General features: G+C 38.0%; 1 protein-coding gene across 3 annotated transcripts; it reads left to right on the forward strand.

The window, feature by feature from the left end:
• Positions 1 to 25,377, forward strand: Glyatl1 (glycine-N-acyltransferase-like 1). Of its 3 annotated transcripts, XM_039079883.2 has the most exons (6): positions 1 to 158; positions 10,048 to 10,143; positions 14,070 to 14,177; positions 19,506 to 19,632; positions 20,442 to 20,616; positions 23,947 to 25,377. In XM_039079883.2, the coding sequence occupies exons 2-6, from the start codon at positions 10,066 to 10,068 to the stop codon at positions 24,347 to 24,349; spliced, it is 891 nt and encodes a 296-aa protein (XP_038935811.1). In that variant the 5' UTR covers positions 1 to 158; positions 10,048 to 10,065; the 3' UTR covers positions 24,350 to 25,377. The 3 variants fall into 3 exon arrangements, with proteins under 3 accessions (XP_038935811.1, XP_038935814.1, NP_001119750.1); XM_039079886.2 differs by lacking the exon at positions 10,048 to 10,143 and having other exon boundaries at positions 11 to 158; NM_001126278.1 differs by lacking the exon at positions 1 to 158 and having other exon boundaries at positions 10,062 to 10,143.

The raw sequence follows: 25,377 nt of genomic DNA on the forward strand, positions 1-25,377 counted from the left end.
GTACACATGTTCTAAGAACTTCCGCTTAACGGTTTCCTAGAAGCCAGATCAAAGCACCCCTTAGTCCCTGTACTCTGAGGGTAAGCCTCATCGACAGGATCTATTGCTGCTGCTTCTCCAGCTGGCTTCTGTAGAGACTGACAGAGACAACTTTGCAGGTGAGGACCAGGAGAAAATGACACTTGGGGATGCCTCATCTTCTTTCGGCTTTCCACTGAAGGGGATGATTCAAAATATTCCTGATGGACACGATAGAAATTGTTAGAACTCTTTGGTTATGGAAATTTTGTAAGGGAAGAAAGGAGGTGTTTTATTTAGTAAGATTTAGGGAACCGTCAAATACAGAGCAATCTGCTGGGATCTGTGAGAAATTCTTGATTGAGTGGAGGAAGGATTTATTATGAATTGATAAATAAATATGAAGAAACTGAAACCAGCTATTTGTAGATCTGTGTATTTGAGACTGGAAAGAAGTGTGCTAATTCAGGTAATATTTATTTGAGACTGTGTGTGTGCGCGCGCACATGTTTTATAGATTGCTTTTGAATTACTAATATCCAGATAAATGAATCTCCTACATAAAATCACAAAGATACTAACACTTTGAAAATGTGAATTGATTACCCAAACCATAAAAGATATGCATTTACAAACCCTTATCTATAATACAACTCTATTACTAAGGATTCCTAGTTAAAAATATCTACCACCAAATCTATGAATGTAGGTAGAGTGTGACATGTCTCTGTTTTGTACAATCTTTTTCATAGAGACCTTTTTTACATGAGTTGTGTTCTTTGGATAAATATCAAACACAGAAGTGGTTTCATAAAGAGTCTCCAAATGCCATTTACAAGAGGACTTTGCTCATGGCCAGCAATGGCAGTTCACCAATGTGTTCCTGTTCCCTTTCTCCTATATTACTTGAGCAATGTTTCTGTTTCAGGGTGTGGGTGTACACATGCAGAAAGCTGGTTCCAAATATACTCAGGAATACTTGATAGTATTCATGCAGTACTCTAATATCAAACTTCAGTTTGCTTCTTATTTCATACAGTTTCTGAAGTTCTGTCACCAGCACTGAAAAAGAGTACAAATTTAAACAAAGCAAAACAAAACGAATACGAACCTTTCCAAATCCACTCTGCCTCTGCACTTCTGGCTAGGACTTTTTCTGCGGTTAGGATGTATTGTATGAGAGAAGAATAAAGAAACAGAAAAAAAAAAGGAAAGAGTGTTTTCTACATAGAGAGTACAAGGGTCAGTGAAAAAGACCTGCCATTGTCCATTGTAGTTGGTGAACAAACAGATAAAGGGTCACACAGAGAGTCTCGTTAGTCCACATATTTCCCAACATGTTAAAGCAACAAGATTAAAGACAGGGTGAGATCTTTGGTCATTGGAGCCAATAGAAGCAAACTTGCCAGCACTGTGTATGTGTGTGTGTGTGTGTGTGTGTGTGTGTGTGTGTGTGTGTGTGTGTGTGTATGTGTGTGTTTATTCTCTGCAACCATGCAAAGAACCAGTGTTCTAAAGGGTCAAACTAAAGACGGGAAGTCTCTGAACACACTGACCAGAGATCTGGAAGTCAGAGCAAACAGGGAAGAAGCCAGCTGATAAATTAGTTCATGGACACCAAAACCAGGTCAAGGGCCATTTATAATTGCCAGTAAAGTAGAAGGAACAGAGAGGGAAATGATTTAGGACAAATGTGGTTTTGTCTTGAAAGGCTGAGCTGTGAAAACCACACACCAAAGTCTAACAACTATTCAAGTCCAACAAGATGGTTTTTCTTCATTGCTTCTAACAAGATACCCAGTAGTTCCATGGAGTATGGTAACTAGTGTGCTTTTTAACGGCCTACTCTGCTTAATTGCTGTTTTGCAACCTTGGAAGTCCCTGCAGACTTTATACCAAGCATCTCCTTCTCGTGAAATCCTGCTCAGGCAGAACACTTGACATGGTCATTGGTCACAGACTTTGTTCGATCATTTCACTCAGTGTTACAATTCAACCATTTCACAATTTCTATTTGAAACATAGGTCGTAATGCAGAAATACCATTTTATGTTACTTAGTTAATACACCGTGTGAACATCAGACCCATAGGTCTCTTTTAAGATGGAGTAAGAGTCAAGAAAATCTTGTGATTAGGGTAAAGATGAGTGAGTAGGCTACAAACGCTACCCTGTAATAGAACAAACAGTAACGATATTTTCAGTTAACAGAAAATATTCCATGCCAAAGGCTATTTCAAAATAGAAAGGAGCTGGCAAAGCTGTTTGTTGGATGAAGGTGCTTGCCACCAAGGTTGATTACCTGAGTTGGAACTTGCCTGGTAAAAGAAGAGAACTGACTCCCATTTTGTCCTCTGGCTTCTCCATGTGTACATGGCATGCATCCCCCCCAAGTAAACTGATTAAAATGATGGCATCTATAGCACCAGTAGTTGGAAATTTGTCACTATAATTTAGCCCTATGCAACTGTGCGCTGTTTAAGAGGTTCCTACATGGCTGCTTCTTCCTGCCTGATGCTTGAGATGGAAGCACTCAGAGAAAGCACTTGGAAAAAGAGAAATGGACATGAAGTACGAGAGAATGTAAACAAGAACTCAAAGGGGATAGACAAATCTGTCCTTTCAGACTCTGGCTTCTTCAGTGGTATCCTTTTGCTTCCTTTTTAGTGAAGCTGAACACATACACAGCAAGAATGACAGGGAAGTCCCGATGATACAGATCTGAGAGGAGAATGATGTAATTGTCAGGAACCTAGATCTACTGCTTTTTGGAACGAAATGAGTGAAAACAACCAACCCAATCACAAAACACACAAGAACAAACACAGAAATTGCTGTTCCTAATGTTATCTCCAAATATTTGTTCTTGGGGCTAGAGAGATGGCTTAGTTGTTGAAGAATGTGTTGAAGAAGCATGAGGTCTTCAGATCCTCAGCACCCATCTAAGAAGGCACGCACAACATACATCTATCATCTTAGTGCAAGAAAGGAATATACAGGGGAATCACTGGGGGATTATAACTGAATTGATGGAAATTCCTCATAGCTCTTGCTTCAAAAAACTATGTTCCCAGAGCTGAAGAAATTTATCAGTGCATAAAGTACTTATAAGGCAAGAATGAAGACCAGACCAGAGAATCCCTGTGAATTCAGATCCCTAGAATTCACAGAACAGTTGAAATTCTAGCATGCCAATGGAAAACTGAGAGGCGGAGACAAGAGAAACCCTGGGAGCTCACAAGGCTACTCTGGCAGATGAACAGGAAGAAGCAAGAAACCTTGCCTCAGACAAGATTGCCTTCTGGTAGGCACAGGCACTTCTACTCACACACATATGCAAACACAGATATGATCATGAGCATGGACATGGATGCTATACCCACATGTGTGGTCATGTATATATAGAGAGAGGTAGGAGGAGAGAAGAAAAGAAGGAAGGAAATGAGAGAAAGAAAGAGTGAGAGAAAGAAAGAAAGAGTGAAAGAAAGAATAAGATTGAGGAAAAATGCAGAAGATACTCAACGTCAATCTCTCTGATCTCCATTCACACTGACTCACACATTCACACAATCTATTCTGTGGTCCACCCTAAGAAGGAAGGGACTTTAGAGACAGTTTTGTTTAACCTCAAAAAATTAATTCATTCTATAGGATTCCTCCCACCTCCTACCTCCAGAGGTTCCTGTTTCTATTCTTTCTGCTGTTCCTCAGGGCTCCACTCCTGTTTCCCTACCCCCAGTACCTGATCATGTTTCCCCTTTCCCCTCCTTGTCCCTTTTTCCACCCAGGTCCCTCCCTCCCTCCCCTTCCTGTGGTTTCTTTCTTCTCTGTTCCAAGTCGGGGGATTGAGGCATCTTCACTTGGACCCTTCAGCTTGTTAACCTCCTTGAGTTCTGTGAATTGTATCCTGGGCCTGTACTTTTTTTTGTTTGTTTTTGCTAATAACCACTTATAACTGAGTACACACCATGCATGTCCTTTTGGTTCTGAGTTAACTCACTCAGAATGATATTTTCTAGTTCCATCTATTTGCCTGCAAAATTCATGATGTCCTTGTTCTTAATGGCCGAATAGCAATCCACTGTGTAAATGAACTTCATGTTCTGTATTTATTCTTCTGTTGTGGGACATCTGGGTTGTTTCCAGTTTCTGGCTACCACAAAAAGGCCACTATGAACATAGTGGAACACATGCCCCTGTGGCATGGTGGGGCATCTTTTGCATCTATGCCCAAGAGTGGTATACATGGGTCTTCAGGTAGACATTTATTTCCAATTTTCTGAGAAACCTCCAGATTGATTTCCAGACTGACTGTACCAGTTTGCAATCCCACCAACAATGGAGGGGGTGTTCTTCTTTCTCTACATTCTAGACAACTTGTGACAACGTGTTACCCATTCTAATTGGTAGTAGGTAGATTCTCAGGGTCATGTGATTTGCTTTTACCTGATCTCTAACGACTTTGAACATTTCTTTAAGTGTTTCTTGACCATCGAGATTCCTCTTTTGTGAATTCTCTGTTTAGTTCTATACCCCATTTTTTGATTAGGCTTTTGTTTGTTTGTTTGTTTTTGTTGTTTTGTTTTTGTCGTTTTTTTGTTTGTTTTTGGAGGTTAGCTTCATGAGTTCTTTATATATTTTCGATATTAGCCCTCTAACAGATGTGGGATTAGTGAAGACTTTTTCCCAATCTGTGGATTGCTGATCTGTCATATTAACTATGTCCTTTGCCTTACAGAAGCTTTTCAGTTTCATAAGGTCCCATTTACGAATTCTTGATCTTGCAGCCATTGGAGTTCTGTTTAGAAAATCCACCCCCCACTGCCCCTGTGCCAATGTACTAGAGACCTGGGAGGGGAAAGAAGATCAATACTCAGAGGGAGGTGAAATGTTCTACAGTGGGGAGAGGTAACTTGTAGAGTCCACCTCCAGTAGAAATATAGGACACCAAGTGGAGGGATGGGATTGCCATCTCACAGTCAAAAACTCTGATTCAGAATTGTTTCTGTCTAAAAGAACTGCAGGGACAAAAATGGAAAAGAGTCTGAGGGAAAGGGGGTCCATAACTGGCCCAAATTTAGATCCAGCTCAAGTGGAAGCTCCAAGGTCTGACGCTATTACTGGTGCTATGGTGTGCTTACAGACAGGAGCCTAGCATGGCTGCCCTCAGAGAGAGGCCTAAGGAGCAGCTGAAAGAGTCAGATGCAAATACTTATACCCAGCAAATGGAAAGAAGCTGGGGACCCCTCTGGTTGAATTAGAGAAAGGCTAGAAGAAGCTTAGGAGGGGTGACCCCATAGGAAGACCAGCAATCTCAACTAACCTAGATCTCTGAGATCTCTCAGACACTGAACCACCAACAGGCAGCATACGCTAGCTGATATGAGACCCCAACACATATACAGCAGAGGACTGCCTGGTTTGGCCTTAATGAGAGAAGACTTATCTAACCCTTGAGAGACTTTAGGCCCCAGGGAGTGGGGAGGTCTGGTGGGATGGGGTGGGAGGAGGGAATGGGAGAGATGGGATGAGGAACTGTCAGAGGGTGGACCAGGAGGGGGATAATGACTGGACTTATTAAAAGTTTATCAACAATAACAACAACAACAACAACAGCAACAACAACAAGAGCAAAATTAGTTCATGCCCAAAACAGTTGGTGCTCATCCATGATTCATTATGTGAAAGAATGAATGCAAAAACATATAGACATTGAATTCTCATGCTGATGACAAAGTAAACTTTTAATGAGGCTGTAGCATTTTTATCAAAGGAAGATATAATTTAAAGCTTAGGTAAGAAGAGGAGATTTTTTACGTACATGATTATTGCACAGCCGGAGGAAGGGACAATTGTAACAGAGGCATCTCAGACCCTAGGATCTGCAAACATCTGAGAGGCAGGGAAGAGGTTTGTTCTCTTAAGCAGTTACTCTCTTGTTTTCTTCAAAGCAAGCCTATGGCAAGTCCTCATGGCACAGAGGAGGCTTTGAACTGAGAGTGTTGACTCAGACTGAGAGTAGGCCAAAGTTCAGTCAGGTGATGAGGGGAACATTAACTGAAGCCGGGTCAAGTTGGTTAACACAAACTTTGTTCTTACAGATTCATGGAGACAACAGTTCAGCTATTAACAGAAATCAGCAGAGCCATAGAGAACTTTGTGCAGGGTCATGGAAAGCGCAGCCACATCCATCATGGATCCGAGAACATGTCCCCCCGAGCTCTGCCTATTGGAGTGGAAGCTGTTAGGGGAACGGGGTGTTGTGTGCTCAGCAGGGGAAGTAGAAAGTTTGACCTTTTTGGTTAATAATTAGTTTCTGTTTGGATAATGAATTTAGCTCATCATTTCTGAAGCAAAGAATGAGGTTTTTAGATGGTCTGTATTTATCCCTGTCCTAGGTGAACATGGAGGGCCTATGGAGACCCACTTGACTCATGGAACGATGGTCCTTGTATTGTGCTGTTTACCAAATACAGATTGGGTTGCAAGGATTTCCCTGTTTTGTTTGCCCGCTTGCTCGCTCTCTTGCTTTATTTTTGACAGAGATAGATAAGAAGTTACTTTATAACATACAGATGATGTGACTTAAAGAGAACAGAAACACAAACACGGGCAATTATTAATTTGATTATAAGACAAAGGTGTCCTTATTAGCAAAGATGGCACCTTGCACGCCATCCCCCCATCTCTTAGATCTGTCTCCTTTAAATTTCAGCATAACTTGCAGGTGGAGGGAGACTCTATGATTATTTCATGATTAATCTGTGTGACTTTTGTTTGATTCCTCTCCTCAGAGGTTTAAGGCCATGGAGACTTAAAAGATTTAACCCACTTTATTTTTTGTATATTGTATTAACTTTTTTGTTTTTTTTACTTATTTATTTTACAATCTGCTCATAGCTCCTCTCCTGGTCACCCAATCCTACAATCTATCGCCCATTCCCCTCTCCTCTTCTCCTCTGAGCAGGTAGGGTCCTCCAAGGTATCTCTCCACCCTGGCAATCAAGTCTACAAGGCTAGGCAAACCCTCTCTCACTGAGCCAGGCAAGGCAGCCCCCCACTAGGACATTTCCCACAGACAGGCAACAGCTTTTGAGATAGCCCCCACTTGTTGTTCAGGACCCACATGAAGACCAAGCTGCACATCCTTACACATGTGTGGGGAGGCCTAGGTCCAGGCTGTGTATGTTCTTTGGTTTGTGGTTCAGTCTCTGAGAGTGCCAAGGGTCCAGGATAGTTGATTATATTGGTCTTCCAGGAGGAGCAGCAGAATCAACTAACATGGACCCTTGTGAGGATTTCAAAAACCACATTTTCTGCTGATTCACAGTGCTTAGGTACAATTCAGCATAGCCAATCCCTTGAAAAGTTGATCTGTTGAAATATATGTTGGCCTTAACTGTTTGACCTACCTTGGTAGCGAGCCCTGTGTGTTTTACTGTGAAAAGCTAATGATTTACTAATGATTCTTGATTATCAATGCATAGACATGTGCTTACTATTTTGGAGAAGTGACAATAAGATTCTTGCATTATAAAGTTATTACATTATATTAAAGTTATTGTGCATTCACTTTGGACAAAAGACAAGCACTTACGTATGAAGTCAAATATGCACAATATAGCTCTAGATATGAAAGATGATCTCATGAATGTGTACATTTACTAGCATAATTATTTTACTAATGACTTCCTATAAATCATAACAGACCAAGGGTCCATAGGAAGATTAAAGGATAAAGAAGCTCTGATTCATGCATACACGAATACTATCCACTGGTAAATGTACTGCTGAAAATATGTACTGTCAAAATATGTTCTAATACACCATATATTGAAAAACACAACACGATGTTAATATAGATTTAATATATAAATATATATTGTATAATTCACATATTATTGAAGGAGAATTTTAGAGACAGAAAACTACTGATGATTTCTTGGGCTAAAGAGTCAGATAAAGGGATTGATGGAAATGAAATGAACATTTTGATAGTGTGGAAATGGTCTGCAGTATTATTAGAATGCTGATTATATAAATGTAGACAATTACCAAAAGTATTAAAATGATTTGCTAAAAATTGGTAAGTTCTATCATATATAAGTTATTGCTACTCCTTCTATGTAGAAAAGGAATGTATCAAGGTTAAAGAATATCTATCATCTATCTATCTATCTATCTATCTATCTATCTATCTATCTATCTATCTACCTATCATCTATCTAAAATCTGTGAATCATCTACCTATTTACCATCCATCCATCTACCTATTGATCTATTTATTTATTTATATGTAAATTTTTAATACCATCAACTGTTAGTGGTTCACTATAGCATCATTATAATCCATATGGAAGAGCTCAAAGAAAGCACTTTTTGTTTTTCATTATTGTTAATATCAAGAAAAAATGTGATTCACTTAGGCAATAAGTTAGGCAGAAGATTGCAAGCACGCATATAGAGCTGAGTACATAATGACTTCATTTACGATGAGCTTGTGACACAGATAACCTGGGAGCATCTTAATCCTTTTAAATTTGCTTCAAATATACATGTATTTGTGTAGAAGAGTCACACAATGGAATAAGTAGTGTATGTATCTGAGAGGTAGAGTACTTGCTTAGCATGCATAAAGACCTAGGTTCAATCTTCAATATTAATACACGCACGCACATGCGCACACACACACACACACACACACACACACACACACACACACACACACAAGCAAAAGTTGCCCATATATGCTTTGAGCATAGATTTGTTAACTTCCTAAACCCTTTATTGCTAGAATTGTAGATGGTACAAAAATGAAAATAGAAACTTCAGAAATATTTTTTAAGTTTGAAAAATTATGTCCATGATCATGTCATACAGAAGCACCTCTCATTTTTCCATGTAGTGAGAAATTTAGTAGAAAAGGCACAAATGAAACAGCAGGAAAATAGCTCATTATGAACTAGAACTGCCCATTATGTCTTCATGTCTTCCAGTTATTCTCATTCTTTGATTTACTTTTTCAAGTCTTAGAAACTTGCTTATATGAGTGCTATGTTTACATAATTTCCTCTCCCCCTCATTCTTCTCATGCCCCCAGGCCCCACACTAACTCTTTCTTAAATTCATGCTCTCTTGCTCTTTATTATCATTAAGTATATACACAGGCTTGGCCATATATATGGAAATTTGTAAACATAACCTTCTGCATTTGTTTAATGTTGTTCGAATTTGTTTAGGGCTGAACTCTTGTGATAGGGTAACCTATCGAGGGGACTCATTACTGGAGATGACTGATTCCTCCTTTCTTATCAGCCATTGATCATCTGTAGAGCTTCATCTAGGGAGATTCCCTGTGAGAATTCCTCCAGTCACACTAGCATGTCAGTTGACATTGTCATCGTTTTTAGGTCTTGTTTTAGTAACCATATTGTTGGGATTTCCTAGGTATAGCTTCCCTTTCATGTATTGTCTTAGTTGGTGTTGTGTTGCTGTGAAAAGACACCATGACCATGGCAACTCCTATAAAGGAAAACATTTAATTGGGGCTTGCATACAGTTTCAGAAATTTAGCCTACTGTCATCATGGCAGGGAACATGAAAGGATGATGTTCATGATCACTTTAGACAAAGGTACCTGTACCTTCTTCCTCACGGTGAGAAGTTTAGTAGAGGAGGCACCCACAAAACAGTAGGAATCTACCTCAAATTATGAAATAGACCTGCTAACAATGTCAGACAAGGTGCTGGAGAAGTAGCTGAGAGTTCTACAACCAGGTCCACAGGCAGCAGGGACAGTAAGGGTAAGTCACTAGGCTTGGCTTAGGGTTCTGTAACCTCAAAGCCCACCGCCCGTGGCATACTTCTTCCAATTAAGGCTACACCTCCTAATCCTTCTAAGTAGTTCCACTCTCTAATGAGTACGTATTCAAAACTATGAGCCTAAGATGGCCATTCTTATTACTATCACCACATACATAGACAACACTATTTCACAGTAGATATCTTTAACATTTCTTAATTCTTTTAGGATAAGGTAGCTATCAAGATGCTCCATTTGCGAAGTTCACAGATGCTGCAGATGTTGGAGAGCTCCTTAAGGAAATACCTTCCTGAGTCCTTAAAGGTGAATGCAGAGTGATCTCAGGGAAATGGACTATTAAGTGTCTAAGAAAAAGATGGGAAGGAAAAGAAGACTTACTGAATTGTGTTCTGGGTCAGGTATTGACTTTGTGGCCTAAAATTTAGTCGATGTCATCCCAAGGCAAGGGATGCAAGCTATACACATTTAACTAAAGAGAAAATAAAGCTCTGTTGTGACAAAGCAGGACCACATCATAGTGAATGGCAGTGTGGTGATTTGACCTAGATGATCTTTGCTGAATCAAGGACATTCCCCTGTGCTCGCACAGGAATTGTCTTATATAACACTGGATGTTTCTCAGAGTTGCAAGTTGACAAAAGCAAGTGCATTGATGTTTAATATTTTCCTAACTGACCACATGTCTGACAAGAGATTAACCACCTGATTCTTTCTCAAAACAAATAACAAATCAATCCCTATTTTGCCAATTCTCAAAGAATTACATATAATTTTGGTTAAGCAAAAAATTATGTTTTAGGAATGAATCAATAACTTTGTATAAGATAGATTTCCCCATAACTATTTAAATATATTACAAATGGACTAGAATATTACTAGGGATAAGGAATATCTTTGTATTACAGTGAACATGTTAATTTATTCAGAGGACACATAACCAGGTAGAAATTACACTCATAGAAATGAAGACTCAGCACATGAGAATAAAGCTGGTAAAACTGAAAGGATAATAAACCTACAAGTAAAATTGAGGGTAATACTCTTCCTTTCATCATTTGTAAATGTGATAGAAAGATATAAACAGAGTGAAGATCCAAGAAACATTAGGAGCTCACTGTCTAAGTGCCTCTTAAAGAATACTTTCCACATTCTATTCAAGTATTCAAAGGATCTAACACAGATCCCCCCAGCACACACACACACACACACACACACACACACACACACACACACACACACACCAGAAATTTAAAATTATTCAAATCATATTAAATGCGTTCTTTGGGGTCTATGGAGATGGCTCAGTGAGTGAGTGTGTTTTCTTTATGTGTGTAAGAAAGGGCGTAAGGAATCCCTAGCATTCAACTAAAAGGTCACCCATGGCCATGTACACCTATACCACCACTGCTCTGTGGTGAAGAGACAGGAGGATGACAGAGACTACTAATTGCTAGCCTAGCTTCAGATTCAGTGAGAGACCCTGGCTCAAGGGGTCAAAGTAAAGGAGAGTCACAGTGCAGCACACTCAATATCCTCTTCTAGCTCTCTCACCTCTGCAGACATATCGTTGTATACATCACACACACCTTCATACACACATGTGCATAAATGCACTCAAGGAATTAAAGCTAAAATTGAAAATTATACATGTAAATTGTATGCAAATGGTTACAATAGTAATAAATAAACTATGCATAAAATAAAAAGGGAATTTGGTCTAGGGTAATTGAGTCACAATGGAGGTACAATAGCAACTGAAGCATTGATTAGTGGGAAATACATAGCCTTAACTTGGTTGGTTCCTACCCCAGAAACTAGAAAAAAATATAGAACAAATAAACTCACTTGCAAGCAGAGAAAAGTCAATCGTAAAAGGAAAAACATGCAACAGAAAGAAATGAATCTGAGTGATAAAAACTTAAGGAAATAAAGTTATAACCATACTGATCTAGATTAGGGAAGATAAACATCTCCTAATTGAAGTACATGAAGCGTCACTAAAAACCCAATGAACATCATAAACATAACAGGAATGTTGGGTAATTGACAATGTATTCATAGATTTCAGATACACTTTTGTTATGTGAAAAGCACAAATTAACAAAGTTTGTTAAACAAGAATATACAATCTCAATAGCCTACATATGTATATGAAAACATTGTGACAAAGGAAGTGCTTTCTCTAGATGGTTTTACTGGATACTTATATAGCATACATAAGAAATAAATAATACCAACCACACAGAACATTAGTCAGCGTGTAACTGAGGGTGTGTAACAGAGAGTGCTCCCAAATTCATTTTATGAAGTCAGAGTTACCCTAATAACAAAAACAAAATTGTGTATCAATAGAAAACTATAGATCTAAACTCATCATTAACATAATACAAACATTCTCAAAAATACTATCAAGATATCAAGACATTTAAATTTGACTTGATTAAATTTGATTCATGCTTAATCAATACAATCACCATGCCCATACGCTACTGAATAAAAATCATATAATCACTTTTTGCTTGTTTTCTGAGACAGAATTTCACAGTGTAGCCCAGACTGCCTACAACTTACAAGTAATTTACAATGGCCTCAAACTCATGGCAATTCTCTGCTTCAGACTAAAAAATGCTGCAATTAGAGGTATAAACCTCCACAACTAGTGAGACACAGTATCACCAAGTAATCCAACCTGGCCTTTAACTCACCATCATTTCACATCATTCCTCTGAGTGCCTAGATTACAGGTGTACAACACCACACCTAGCTTGATCTTTATTAATAGGTAAGGAAAAATGTGACAAAATATACTATCTTGATGAATATGAAACTCAGCAAAGTAGGAAGAAAGAGAATTTGTTGAACTTGACAAAAAGCATGTAGGCATGATGTACAGCTCCTTTACAGCAAAGAAATGGAATATTTTTGCTTTAGATGAATAACTAAGTGATATTATCCATTTTCATTAATCTTATTTAATGAAGCATTGGTGACCTAACCATCATATAAGACAAGAAAAATAAAGTAATACCTATTGGTGGAGGGAAGAAGTAAAAAAGTGTGATCTCAAAGGTCATGATAATCTAAAGGGTCTACAAAACAGTTTTCTGGACATAAATTTAACAATGTTAAAAGATTCAAGATCAATATACAAGTAATATAACTCAATTTTATTTGTATATATTAGCAATTAATGAATAATTAGAGTCCAAATTTTAAAATAAGTACCATTTACAATAGCATAAAACAAAACAAACAAAAAACCAAAAATTCCTATCAAACATCAACCTGCCAAAGCATTAGATAGGGACTCCTGTTACTTTACATTTTCTTTTGTTAACTACTGCCATACCTAGATTCTTCTAGACAATAGGAAAAAGATATGTCTAAAACAACTATTACACTGAGTATGAGGATGAGAAATATGACCATCATAGTTTTCTATTTACTTTCGCAGCCTTTCTGACAACCTGCATAGATGTCATTTATAGACTAAGTCACGTGAGTTTTCTGCAATCCCAAGTCATTGCTCCTTCTGATTAGACAGGAAAGGCACCTATCAAAATGACAGAGCACATGATCTAGGTTTAAATTCTTTGACCAAAAAATTCTTTGGGCCATATCCAGAAGCTCAATAAAGTCAGAAGTTAGTATGTTTGCATGCAAAATGAGTAGAGGATTAAACATTTTTGTAGTCCTTTTAAATCAATATTATTAAAGTCTCAAGTAGCAAAAAGATACAGGTATTATAACTAGAAACAGTCTCTTTCTAAACAGTGAATATTGAATAGTTTAACACACATCAACTGAAATTCATCCTAAATATTAAATATTAGGCAATTAAGGAAACATGTAAATTTCTGTTTATTGACATGAAAACATGTCTTTATATATCATACATGAAATTCATACATATTAGGAAAGTCTCTTGTTTATACATTTATATGTGCATATACGTAAATAGAAAATTATAGGAAAACTCAATGATATAAGACTGAATTATTACTAATTTAATTTATCTGCATACTTAACTATATAATAGTCTCATAATTTTGTTTGAAAATTCTATCTACTTTGAAATAGTAAAATATTACTTTAAGACTGAACTAGAACTAGGTATTATATGATTTATACCTACTAATTTCATAGAAATCAACATTATTCTGGTATCAAAAGCAAGGCTTTTACTGTTCCTTTGTAATGAGCTGACATTCAGTTGTTGAAATATTTAGGTTTATGGGACTGTCTTCCACATGAACCAGGGAAACCCATTCAAGCTCAAGGCTCTGGTGGACAAGTGGCCTGATTTTAATACAGTGGTTGTCCGTCCTCAGGAGCAGGTAAGTTATATCATGGAATGAATGTGACTCTAAGTTTACAATTGCTCTATGTTTAACATGAACCTGGAAATGTGCAGGCTATAAGGAAACAAAGATGACCCCTGATGATGCCAGGGTCCCTCTTCTAGATGAAAACAAGATTAGCACATGAACTCTAAATTGAAAAACCACAAAGAGAGATAAGAGATGAAGAAAAGAACGAGATTAAAAACAAAAAAGAAGAAATAAATTACAAAATGTGAGTAATAAGTTCCTTTCTTATCCTCAAATGTAAATGGATTAAATGGGACCTCACAAAGATCTGGAACCCTATAGGTGTCTGACCTAGGTCCCCTGCATATATGTTATGGCTGAATAGTTAGGTGTTCTTGTGAGATCCTGGTGGTGAGAAGCAGGGTGGGGGGAGGCTCTTGGCTGTCTCTGACTCTTTTGCCTACTTCTGCAACGCTTTTCCTCCTACTAGTTTCCCTTGTCCAACCTTGATGTGATGGTATATGCCTGGTCTTATTGTAGATTGTTGTGCAGTATTTGGCTGATGTCTTTGGGAAGCTCGATCTTTTATGAGGGGAGGCAGAAGAGAAGGGTTGATCTAGGGAAAAGGATGGGGAGAACCTGGAGGAAGTGGAGAGAAGGGAGGTAAGGGAGATTACAGATATACAATTTATAATCTGAGATATATATTATATATATGAGAGAGGAATTAAAAAATCATTTTTAATAAAAAATTCTCAATCTAAAGATGAAGAGTAGATTTTAAAAATCAATAATACATTGCCCAGGTATAGGGTGCATACACGAGACTACATTCACTTTCAGAAAAAACACATTGGATATGGACAGAAATAAAAAAGTAGTTTATGAATACTAGAAACATATAAAGAAATATTAACAAAGTAAGAACAACATATCAATTCAATAAGTGTAAAAGGCATCAATGCCTCACCTTCAACAAGAAGTAGACAGGTCAACAAGGCACAAAATGACTATGAACACTGTTTTTGTATTAAATTTTAAACAAAACAGTCCTAAAACACGCCAAACTTTCCTTCCCACCACAGCAGGGCACACATTTCCTCTAGTACTCGTGAAAACACTCTCCATAATACTCCACACACTAAATTAAAATCATATTAAGAATAATTTCAGACTATGCTGTTCTGAAAATAGATATTAAAGAACCAGTTGTAAGGGGAAGTTCCTGACAATTTTATATGGGAAAGAATGAACACAAATAAATAGTTAATATTACATTCTACCAAACACTAAAAAAAGAACACTTTAGATCCCAATTGGTTGGGGAAAAGAAATAACAAGTATCCAAAAAGAAATAGATCAGAGAATACAAAATTCACTGAAATAATGTTGTTTAAAAAAGTTTGCTTTCTGAAAATATAAACAAAACTTGTAAATTTTTGACCTGTTTGAGGAGAAAAGAGAGAAGATACAAGCGAATGGAGTGAAAGTGAAGGTACTACAGCTGACATCATAAATGAACGGAGACATGAGGAACTCGATCTTGTGAATATGCCTCTCCCTGGGTGATCCAAAGGATGTAAACTGTTTGGAAAGATACATCCTCCAAAGACTGAATGGAAAGCAAATAGAAAGCTGAAGAGACCAATACCAAATAGAAACTGAAGGCAATAAAAACCTCCAAACATCTTTCCAAAGAGGAGGTAGAAAGTGATCCCCCCAAACAGCATCTTCCAGACAAAACAGGGCTGGTATTCATATGAACTCACAGAGACTATGACAGCATACACAAGACCTGCACCAGTTTAAGCCAGACAAAACCCCACCATGGAAAGCAGACAAAGGTCCCAACCCTTATTAATGATCTATCTGCAATTGATACTTCTTGGGAAAGGGAAATACCTATTTTCTTTAATGGCATGTTATATTAACCACACTCCAGGATAGGGCGCTGGTACTTGCGCAACACAAAACAGACTCCATGGGTATTTTATGTTTTGTTTTGTTTTGCACGCATTTTGGGTTTGTTTTGGTCATTGTTTTCTCTTTTTGTTGTTCATTTGTTTGTTTTGATCTTCATCCTTTTCATGTGGCTTTTTATGAAAGAGAGAGACAGAGAGAGACACAGAGATGAGAGAGAGCAGAGAGACAGAAAGAGACAGAGAGAGAGAAGAGAGAGAGACAGAGACAGAGATGAGAGAGGAGAGAGATAGAGAGAGGAGAGAGACAGAGAGAGGAGGGAGACAGAGAGAGAGAGGAGAGAGACAGAGAGAGAGGAGAGAGACAGAGAGAGAAGAGAGACAAAGAGAGAGGAGAGAGACAGAGAGAGACAGAGATGAGAGAGAGAGAGAGAGAAAGAGAGAGAATGAAGTTGGATGAGTGAGGACATGAAAAGAATCTGGGAGGAGAAAGAATATATTGTATGTAAAATATATTTAATAGAATACATAGTATTGTATGAATAGTGTATGACTACATACAAAATATATAAAATATATAAAAATATATTGTATGTACAAATTTTAAAAATATAGAAAACATAAACAACAACAAAAAGCCTAAGCAAGCCACAGCATAACAGCAAATGGTTTATTGCTAAGTACTACAAACGTTCAAGAAGGATCAGCACTAGTCCAGCGTGGTCTGGAATCATTGTATATTCCAGCCTGTCCCTAAATTATTGTTCCTTCAGTATCTGCTTCACAAGTCTGGGATTACAGACATGCCCAACATGCACCACGCCTAGTTTACTATTGTTTATTACAAAATATAGAACGAGGTGAATTCTTCGTGTATTTTATGAAATCACTCTCACTTTTGTAGTTATAAAAGACAAGAAAATTGCCAGTCATTTTTCTATGAATATTAATGCAATATTTGATAAAATATTAACTATCTTGTGAAGTTGGCATAATCTATGCAAATGAGCAGATGTGGTCCGTCACAGTATGACATGGCCATTTATTTTTGTCAAAAAATAAATTTTTGACAAAATGTATTACTTTTTTTGGCAAAACTTCTTGAGTCTACTTATAAGAGGAAAGTACCTTAACACAAATGAAGATCTGTCATTTGTCCTAGTAATCCCTCTCCTGGGCATAGATGGTCTTGAAATAGCACCACAAGTATCTATACTGCTACATGTATTGTAGTATTTATAATACATAAAATGCAGAAATAATAACCTCGGAACCTACAGATAGATGAATGGGCACAGATATCAATATACAGAACTGATTATTATTCCTTAGCATAAAAATGATAGCTTACTGTTTTCTAAAATATAGATTAACTAGGAAGATGTTGTCATTGAATTGGGAAGTCACAGGAAAAAATACTCTCACTTAATGTGAAATAAAAATATCAGATGTATAGAAAGCAAAACGGTGATTGAACTATGTAACTGATGGTGGTGAATGAGGAGATACATACATAAGGCATCAAAGAGGCTCAAAGATCTACTGTGCAACATGAAATTTTATTGTATTTTCTGCTAAATTAGTTTCTTGCTACTATTTCCAGTGAAAGAATAATAATTATGTGAGACAATAGGTCTGCTAATTGACTTCAGTATAATAGTAAATATTTATTATTATTGTGATTATTATATGTGTATTTTCATAATATTGCATATTCTTTATACATATACAATAGCAGTTATTATTTTACAAACCCTACCCACATCCTGACCAATGCAGAAGAGGATGCTTGAAGCTAACCATCTGACTGATCACAGGGACCCCAATGGAGGAGTTAGGGGAAGGAGCTGAAGAGGCCTTATCTGGCATCAAAGGGAAGGGAGGCCCTTAGTCCTGTGAAGGCTTGATGTCCCAGTGTAGAGGAATGCTAGGGCAGTGAGACAGGAGTGGTTGGGTGGGGGAGCACCCTCACAGAAGCAGGGTAAGGGGGGATGGGATAGGGGATTGGCAGAGAGAAACAAGGGGATAACATTTGAAATGTAAATTAAGAAAACATCCAGTTAAAAAAACTCACCATAAACAGTATAAAATATAAAGTAAATTTACTCAAAATATAAAAATGGAATAATATTTGTTTTTCAGATGTCAGTTGTAGTATTGCCTAGCTGCAAGGGCATTGCTATGCTATATTTTCTGGCCAGTCTGACCAAGTTGAATATTTGTCCTTCAGTCCCTTCCTTTAACTTCAAAAAAATTCCAGCTGTCATTTATAAACTTTGAGAAGAGATTTTTGAAGAAATTGTGTTATGATTTTTCCAGAAATAACCTTTTTTTTTTAAAAAAAAAAGATGGTACTTTGTGCTTTACAGTTTAAAGATATCAGGTGTTATTTTTGTATGGCATATATATGTATATATGTGTATATATATACACATATATAATCATCTTGTCAACTTCAATATTGTCATCTTGAACATATATGTATGGTCTGGAGAGAAGGCTCAAGGGGTAAAATATTTTCTGTGCCAGTTTGAGGAGTTAGGGTTCAGATCCTTAGAAGCTCCATGAAGCTCTACACTGCAGTGCATGTATATAATCCCCTCATGCTTACAGGGTGGTAGAACTTGGGAGATGGGAATTTCTAGAGTTTTACAAGCAGCTAGACTGGCAGTGGCGTCAGCAAAGAAACTTCCCTGTCTCATTTTGGAAGGTGATAACTGGCCCTCTCACCTGGTCAAAGATGCCCTCTGACCTCCATCCACACCCCACGTTCTTGGACAAATATGCTGTACACACAGGTGGAAATAAAGCACACAATTGTTTTGAGGCTCTTCAGAACAAGAAGACTCGTTCTTACAAGGCCTTTGACCTTCTCACTTCTTTTTCCTGAGTATTACTAACTTAGGAAAGAATGTTTCATAAGCCATCCTTAATTGATTTAAAATCACAATGATACCCATACAAAACACATAATAAAGTTTAATAAAAATCATTCCTGTAAATTAAGGAGTGGTGCTGGCATGTGAAGACAACATCACTGTTTACGTTCCATTCATGAGTTTGAAATTTCCAGCAGGGTTGGGAAAGAGGTTCTGCTCTGGTTGAAGCTAATGGCTGCTGAGGGAAGGGAAGGTCCATATTCTTGTAGGTGATCCTGCATCCATATGCATTTGGACAGCACCAATTGGATTCAATGGTCATTTAAAAATATATGTAAAGTTGGAGAAGAGGAGGAGTTTGGAGGATGAGTTTGGAGGAGTTTGAATGACATAGTGGGTGAACATGACTAAATGCATTATACATATGCAAATACATATACATATACCTGAAGTTTTAATTATTAAAAATAATAGGTCAAAGAGTGTAATAAAATTTTAAAATATTGAAATTACATGATACAGTCATATTATTTATTCCACATTGCCCAACCAAATAGGACATGGCAGATGACCTTGATCACCACACCAACACTTACCAGATCTATTCTAAAGATCCTAAGCAGTGTTTGGCATTCCTCGGCACACCAGATGTCATCAACTGGAAGCAGCATCTGCAGATCCAAAGTAAGGGGACCGGGATGTGTGCTTGCTGCTGTGACCCTCTGTGTGCACATCTCTAGGATCACTCTCTGTCCTAGCACCTCGCTCTGTCACCTCTTTTAATTTCTTCGAACTTCCAAATCCCAATCTAATGGTCATTCCTTGGACTGTCTTCCATCACCTCTACAGTGGATTCAATTTCAAATATTGAAGACTATAGCATTGTTAGAAGAAACAGCAAACTAGGTAGTTTTTGGTTAACTGATATTTCAAATATGAATTCAGGAGCTCTGAGGACAACTAGATAGGAGACAAGGTATGGCCTCTGACACATTCCATTACAAGAATAGCAGTTTATTGTGACTTGCCAGGTCACCAAGGTGTATATCAAATGTAGTTACAAACATGCCCTCTGAAGTTAAAGCCACAGGGGACTTCCTGGTTCTGCCTCCAAGTTGTGACTCTTGAGCAAATGACCTTTCCATTACTCAGTATCTTCATATGTAAAAAAATTTCTGATACTAAAAGATCCTAAAATGTAGAATAAATGACAGGATTACGTGAGGCATAAGATCAATGCCTGGGCATATAACATACTCAAACAAGGTTGGATATTACTTGAATATGCTCCTTCTGTTGAGGGAGACATAGTGGCATTTTTTTTAGTATTCTGCCATACCTGAGAATAAACATGTCCAGGGAATAACTTTAGGAACAGACACATAGGAGGTACAATCAAGGCAAAGTTTTCTGATTAAATCTTATATACATCTTTGGACCACTTCTTCGATCTACATGGACAGTTACTTACTGCCTGTTTCACTCCCTTCTAGGTTCACAATCCAGCCTAAACGAAGCAATAACGGACTTTGCAGCTGGTAAGAAGGTCAAGGTCAAGAGAACACAGTGTATTCTCTACATGATGCCTGAGACAGCAAAGAAACTGGTTCCTTTCCTGTTGGAGGATACAGAGAACTTAGATCGTAACCCTGGCAGACCCCGGGCTATGTGAGTTGGATGGAAGATGCTTTAGTCCACCTACATCTCTCATAAAAGTAGCTCCAAACTTCTCTTCCTACACAGTCCTTTTCCAACATGATTGTTAAAAAAAAATGTAACAGATGGTGCACTCTGTCTCTGCAAATGCCACCGTTCTTTAATCGTTTTCAGGTTTTAACCAGTCTTTGTTTTCATGATTTCTTCTGTTTGTGCATATGTGTTTGTTGGTGTGTTTGTTGGTGTGTTTATAAGTATGTATACACACATGTGGAGGTGAAGGGACAACTTCAAGTATTGTTTTCCTGAGCACCATACAGCTTGTGGTTTTGTTTCTTTGCTTTTTTGAGACTGAGATTCACATGTTTTGGATAGGCTGTCTGGCCACTCAGGTCCAGAAATACAACTGTCACCAGAGCTATTTATGATTGCAGACTTGTACTTCTATACCCAATTAAAAAAAAACATGGGGTGTGGGGATCAGAGTGAGGACCCCATGTTCTATGTGCAGCAAACACTTTTTTGACTGAACTATTCCCTAATCCTGTCATTAATTAACTCAGTACATTTTGATGAAGTTCAAACTTACTCTGGTCCCCATAAGACATAGACTCATCCCTTGTTGGACATCTATCCCCCTCGCACCAGAAGCTCTGTCCTTCTGCAACCTGATCCTCATGTGTTCACACATGCCTCTGGAAGAGTGCATTTGCTTTAAGCTTGTTTGAAATGTCCTCCCTTCCAATATTCACACATTTTCCTCTCCTCTTTTGTGGCCATTGTTTCTTCATAGTCTCATTTTATTTCCCTTATGACTTCTTTTCAGAGGTCTCCGTCAAAAGATACAATTATTATGAGACATTTCATTTCCTTTATTGTACTTTCAATAGCTAGAAACATCTTTTTTTAAAAAAAATATACCTACCAATGTGCTGCTAGAAGCTGCCTACAAGATTCAGAATTCCTTACAGGCAAGAGTTTCAAGTAAGTAAGATGACCTGAGTTCAATGCTTAGGACCCACATAGTAGAAGGAGAGAACCTACTCTCACAAGTTGTCATCTGACCTCTACACATGTGTCCCTGACAATACATAAACAAATGTAAGGTTTTTTTAAAGAATGAGGATCCTTTTAGTATTGTTCAGGGAGAGATTCTCAATATAAGTCAATATAATAATTTCCTTCCTTTCCTCTTGTGCCTTGTTTGCTCCTTTTCACATCTATGGATTCTTTTTCTTTAACCATTACTATTACACAATATACAATGTGCTCAATCTCTTTAATGTTACTTGTATGTATGTGATTTCAGAGCTGACCAACTGCTATAAAGAGGTTTATTTCTAGGGAAGACTCTTCTGCTCTTAGTGTTTGTTAGTTGACTGCAGTTTGTTTGTTTGTTTGATTTGTGAGACAGGGTTTCTCTGTATACTGGTTCTGGCTATACCTGGAACTTGATTTGTAGACAAGGCCAGCCTCAAATTCACAGAAATCCCCCTGTCTCTGCCTCTCAAATTCTGGGATTAAAAGTAACAATGCCTGGATATGTGTAGTTCTTTAAAGGTATAGCACCATGAGCTTTTTCGCTTTTCATGCTAGCATGTCAATTGATGTGGTTCTTAATAAACATGCATTTAATCAATCTACTTCACAGAGAAAATGTTTTCCAATTAAGAACATTTGGGCAAAGTCTGTATTTTCCCTGTGGATTTCTAGAATAGCACAGAGCAGCAGTGAAATCTGATGATGGGAACTTGACATACAGATGCTCAATTCCACAGGCCCTGTGGTTCAGAGAGCCTGGAGTGAATTTCCTCACACTGTGAAAGGCATTGCAACCCAGAGAGCACCTTCTCACCCAGAGTAGCACTAAGTCTGTTTCTCGGGGGATAGTCAAGAAATCTCTAACTTTATTTTATGATTCATAACAGAAAGTAGGCTCTTACAGTGGAGTGGCTTGCTTGCCATGAGGATGATGAAGGATGTTACTGTGACCAGAGTCTGGACCTTCTGGTTATGCATCCTGAGTAGAGTATTTACCTCACTGCAGGAGTCCTCTTGCTTTGATATACACAGAAGGAGCTGTCTGTGTACCACATTGTTGGCCATTATATTCAATATGGCAAAGGATTCTCAGAAACCAATATTGAAGATTTCATGCTGTGAGGTTTAGGGAGAAGGCTTAATCTGTTAAAGTACCTGGTATGCAGTTCTGAAAATTTGAATTAAAATTCCCTAAAATATGCATGAAAAGCCAGACGTGATATTGTGCTGGTTTTTCCAGTACTGCTGTGGTGGAGTAAAAACTATCACCCAAGATCACTGGACAGCTAATGAATTGCTGAACTCCAGATTTAGTAAGTGAGGCTGAGCAAGACTGAGAAAAGCTCACAACATCTACACAAACACATGCACACACACACACACACACACACACACACAGATCTACACACACACACATACATACATACACACAGATCTACACACACACATACAAACATACACACAGATCTACACACACACAATCTACACACACACACAGACACACACAGATCTACACACACACACAGACACACACAGACGCACAGACACAGACACACACAGACACACGCGCACACACAGATCTACACACACATACATACATACACACAGATCTACACACACACACAATCTACACACACACAGATTTACACACACACAGACACACACAGACACACAGACACACACAGACACACAGACACAGACACACACAGACACATGCACACACACAGATCTACACACACACATACACACACAGATCTACACACACACACAGAGATCTATACACACACAGATCTACACACACACACACACACACAGAGAGAGAGAGAGAGAGAGAGAGAGAGATGATTTCATGATACTAAAGTCTTGTTTTGCTTATTGCTTTTGAGTACTTATTTTTTATTCATCCATGTTTTCTATCCTTATGATGTCATCTACTATATTTTCTGTGGAGGGTAAGTGGGTCAGAACAATGTTGAGAATAGCACAGAGTTTTTATAAAGATTTAATTGCTTTTGTGATACTGTCCTGGGTACTTGTAAGACAAAACCTTTTATAATATTAATTTCTGTCTTCTGACAAAAATGACTATTAGCCATCCCTTTTAAAGAGGATAACATGGAGGCAGAAAAACATTAAGTTAGGTTATCTGCCTAGTCTTACAAGGCCAGCCAGACAGTGCTGAGCTGACGCATACCATTACTGGTGCTCTCATGCCTCACAATAGCCTTTTGTGGGGGAGGGACAAGTATTTCACACTGTATATAATACTTAGGGTTGCCCTTTTTCTTTTTTTTCCCTCAGTGATCAAGAAATGTTTAAACTCTCATCACTGGATGTTACCCATGCTGCCTTGGTGGATAAATTCTGGCAGTTTGGTGGCAGTGAGAGGAGCCAACGATTCATTGAGCGCTGCATCCAGATCTTTCCTAGCTCATGTCTTCTGGGACCTGAAGGGACTCCTGTGTCCTGGGCTCTGATGGACCAAACTGGAGAAATTCGAATGGCGGGCACAGTGCCTGATTACCGGGCACAAGGCCTTATCTCTCACATCATTTATGCTCAGACTCTGGTTATGGATAAACGTGGCTACCCTGTGTATAATCACACAGAAAAAGCCAACAAAGTCATACAGAAAATGAGTCATACTCTAAACCATGTTCCCATGCCCTGTGACTGGAATCAGTGGAATTGTGCACCTCTGTGATTCTGGTGCTCAACACAAGGCTGTGTTGGGTAGGCCATAATAAATCTGGAGGAGAGGAAAGTGGTCATTAAGAAAATACATATTATAATGAACAATAAAGGAATGGCCATTGCTTAAGCTCTGGGGAAGCAGTGTGAATAGTTAACACTATACCATGATCCCTGCCCTCATGTTACCTTTTATATCCAGCAGACCTGTAATGGCCAAACCTCTCCGCTGAGCCACCATCGTTGTTCAGTTTTCTACATTCTGGATATCAGTGACACATGTATTCAGCTGCACATTACTATCCCCATGTGGATTATTGCCCATAATCAGTTTTGTTGGGATGTGGTGCTGATGGGGGACTAGTATATGCTTTTCTCCAGCACTCCTTTGTTTAGGACCTAGGATACTTCTCATCAACAGGTACTTTGAAATGATTGCTTCACTGGAAGACCTTTTATCTCTGTTTAATAACCATGCAAAAAATGCATGAATAAATACATGGCAGTAGTTGGATGACACCTGGAAAACTAATTTTTAAGAAAATTTATTGTGCATGTTAAGTGTGTACATGAGGCTTTGGAATTATGGGTAGATAGTGAAACAAATTCACAGATCCATCACTTCAGATAATTACCATATTTTGATTTGACATTGAGAAAAACTTTAGTATTAATCTCATACAGTTCAACGTTATTATGTTTTTCATGTTATAAGCAGATCTCTAGGTTTCCTTATTAACATGTCTAATGTTTTGTAATTCTGTGTCACACATATACCTCATCCTTAACCTTGGTGACTACCATTTTGTTGTTTTAAATATGCAGCTGAAATTGTGTGTTAGCTTTTTCTGTGTAGCTTGTCTCATAGGGCTTTTCTTAGATAGCTGTCTCATCCCCCACATTAATTCACTTTATGGAAAATGGTAGGAACTAGTTATTGTAAAAGATATTATTACCCTGTGATATGTAATTTTTTTAAAGGAATACACAAAGTTGTGCAAAATTTATATGCAAATACATAAAAATTTATATGCAACTTTA

The sequence above is a fragment of the Rattus norvegicus genome, chromosome 1 (genome assembly GCF_036323735.1).
Source record: "Rattus norvegicus strain BN/NHsdMcwi chromosome 1, GRCr8, whole genome shotgun sequence".
Classification (NCBI taxonomy): Eukaryota; Metazoa; Chordata; class Mammalia; order Rodentia; family Muridae; genus Rattus; species Rattus norvegicus.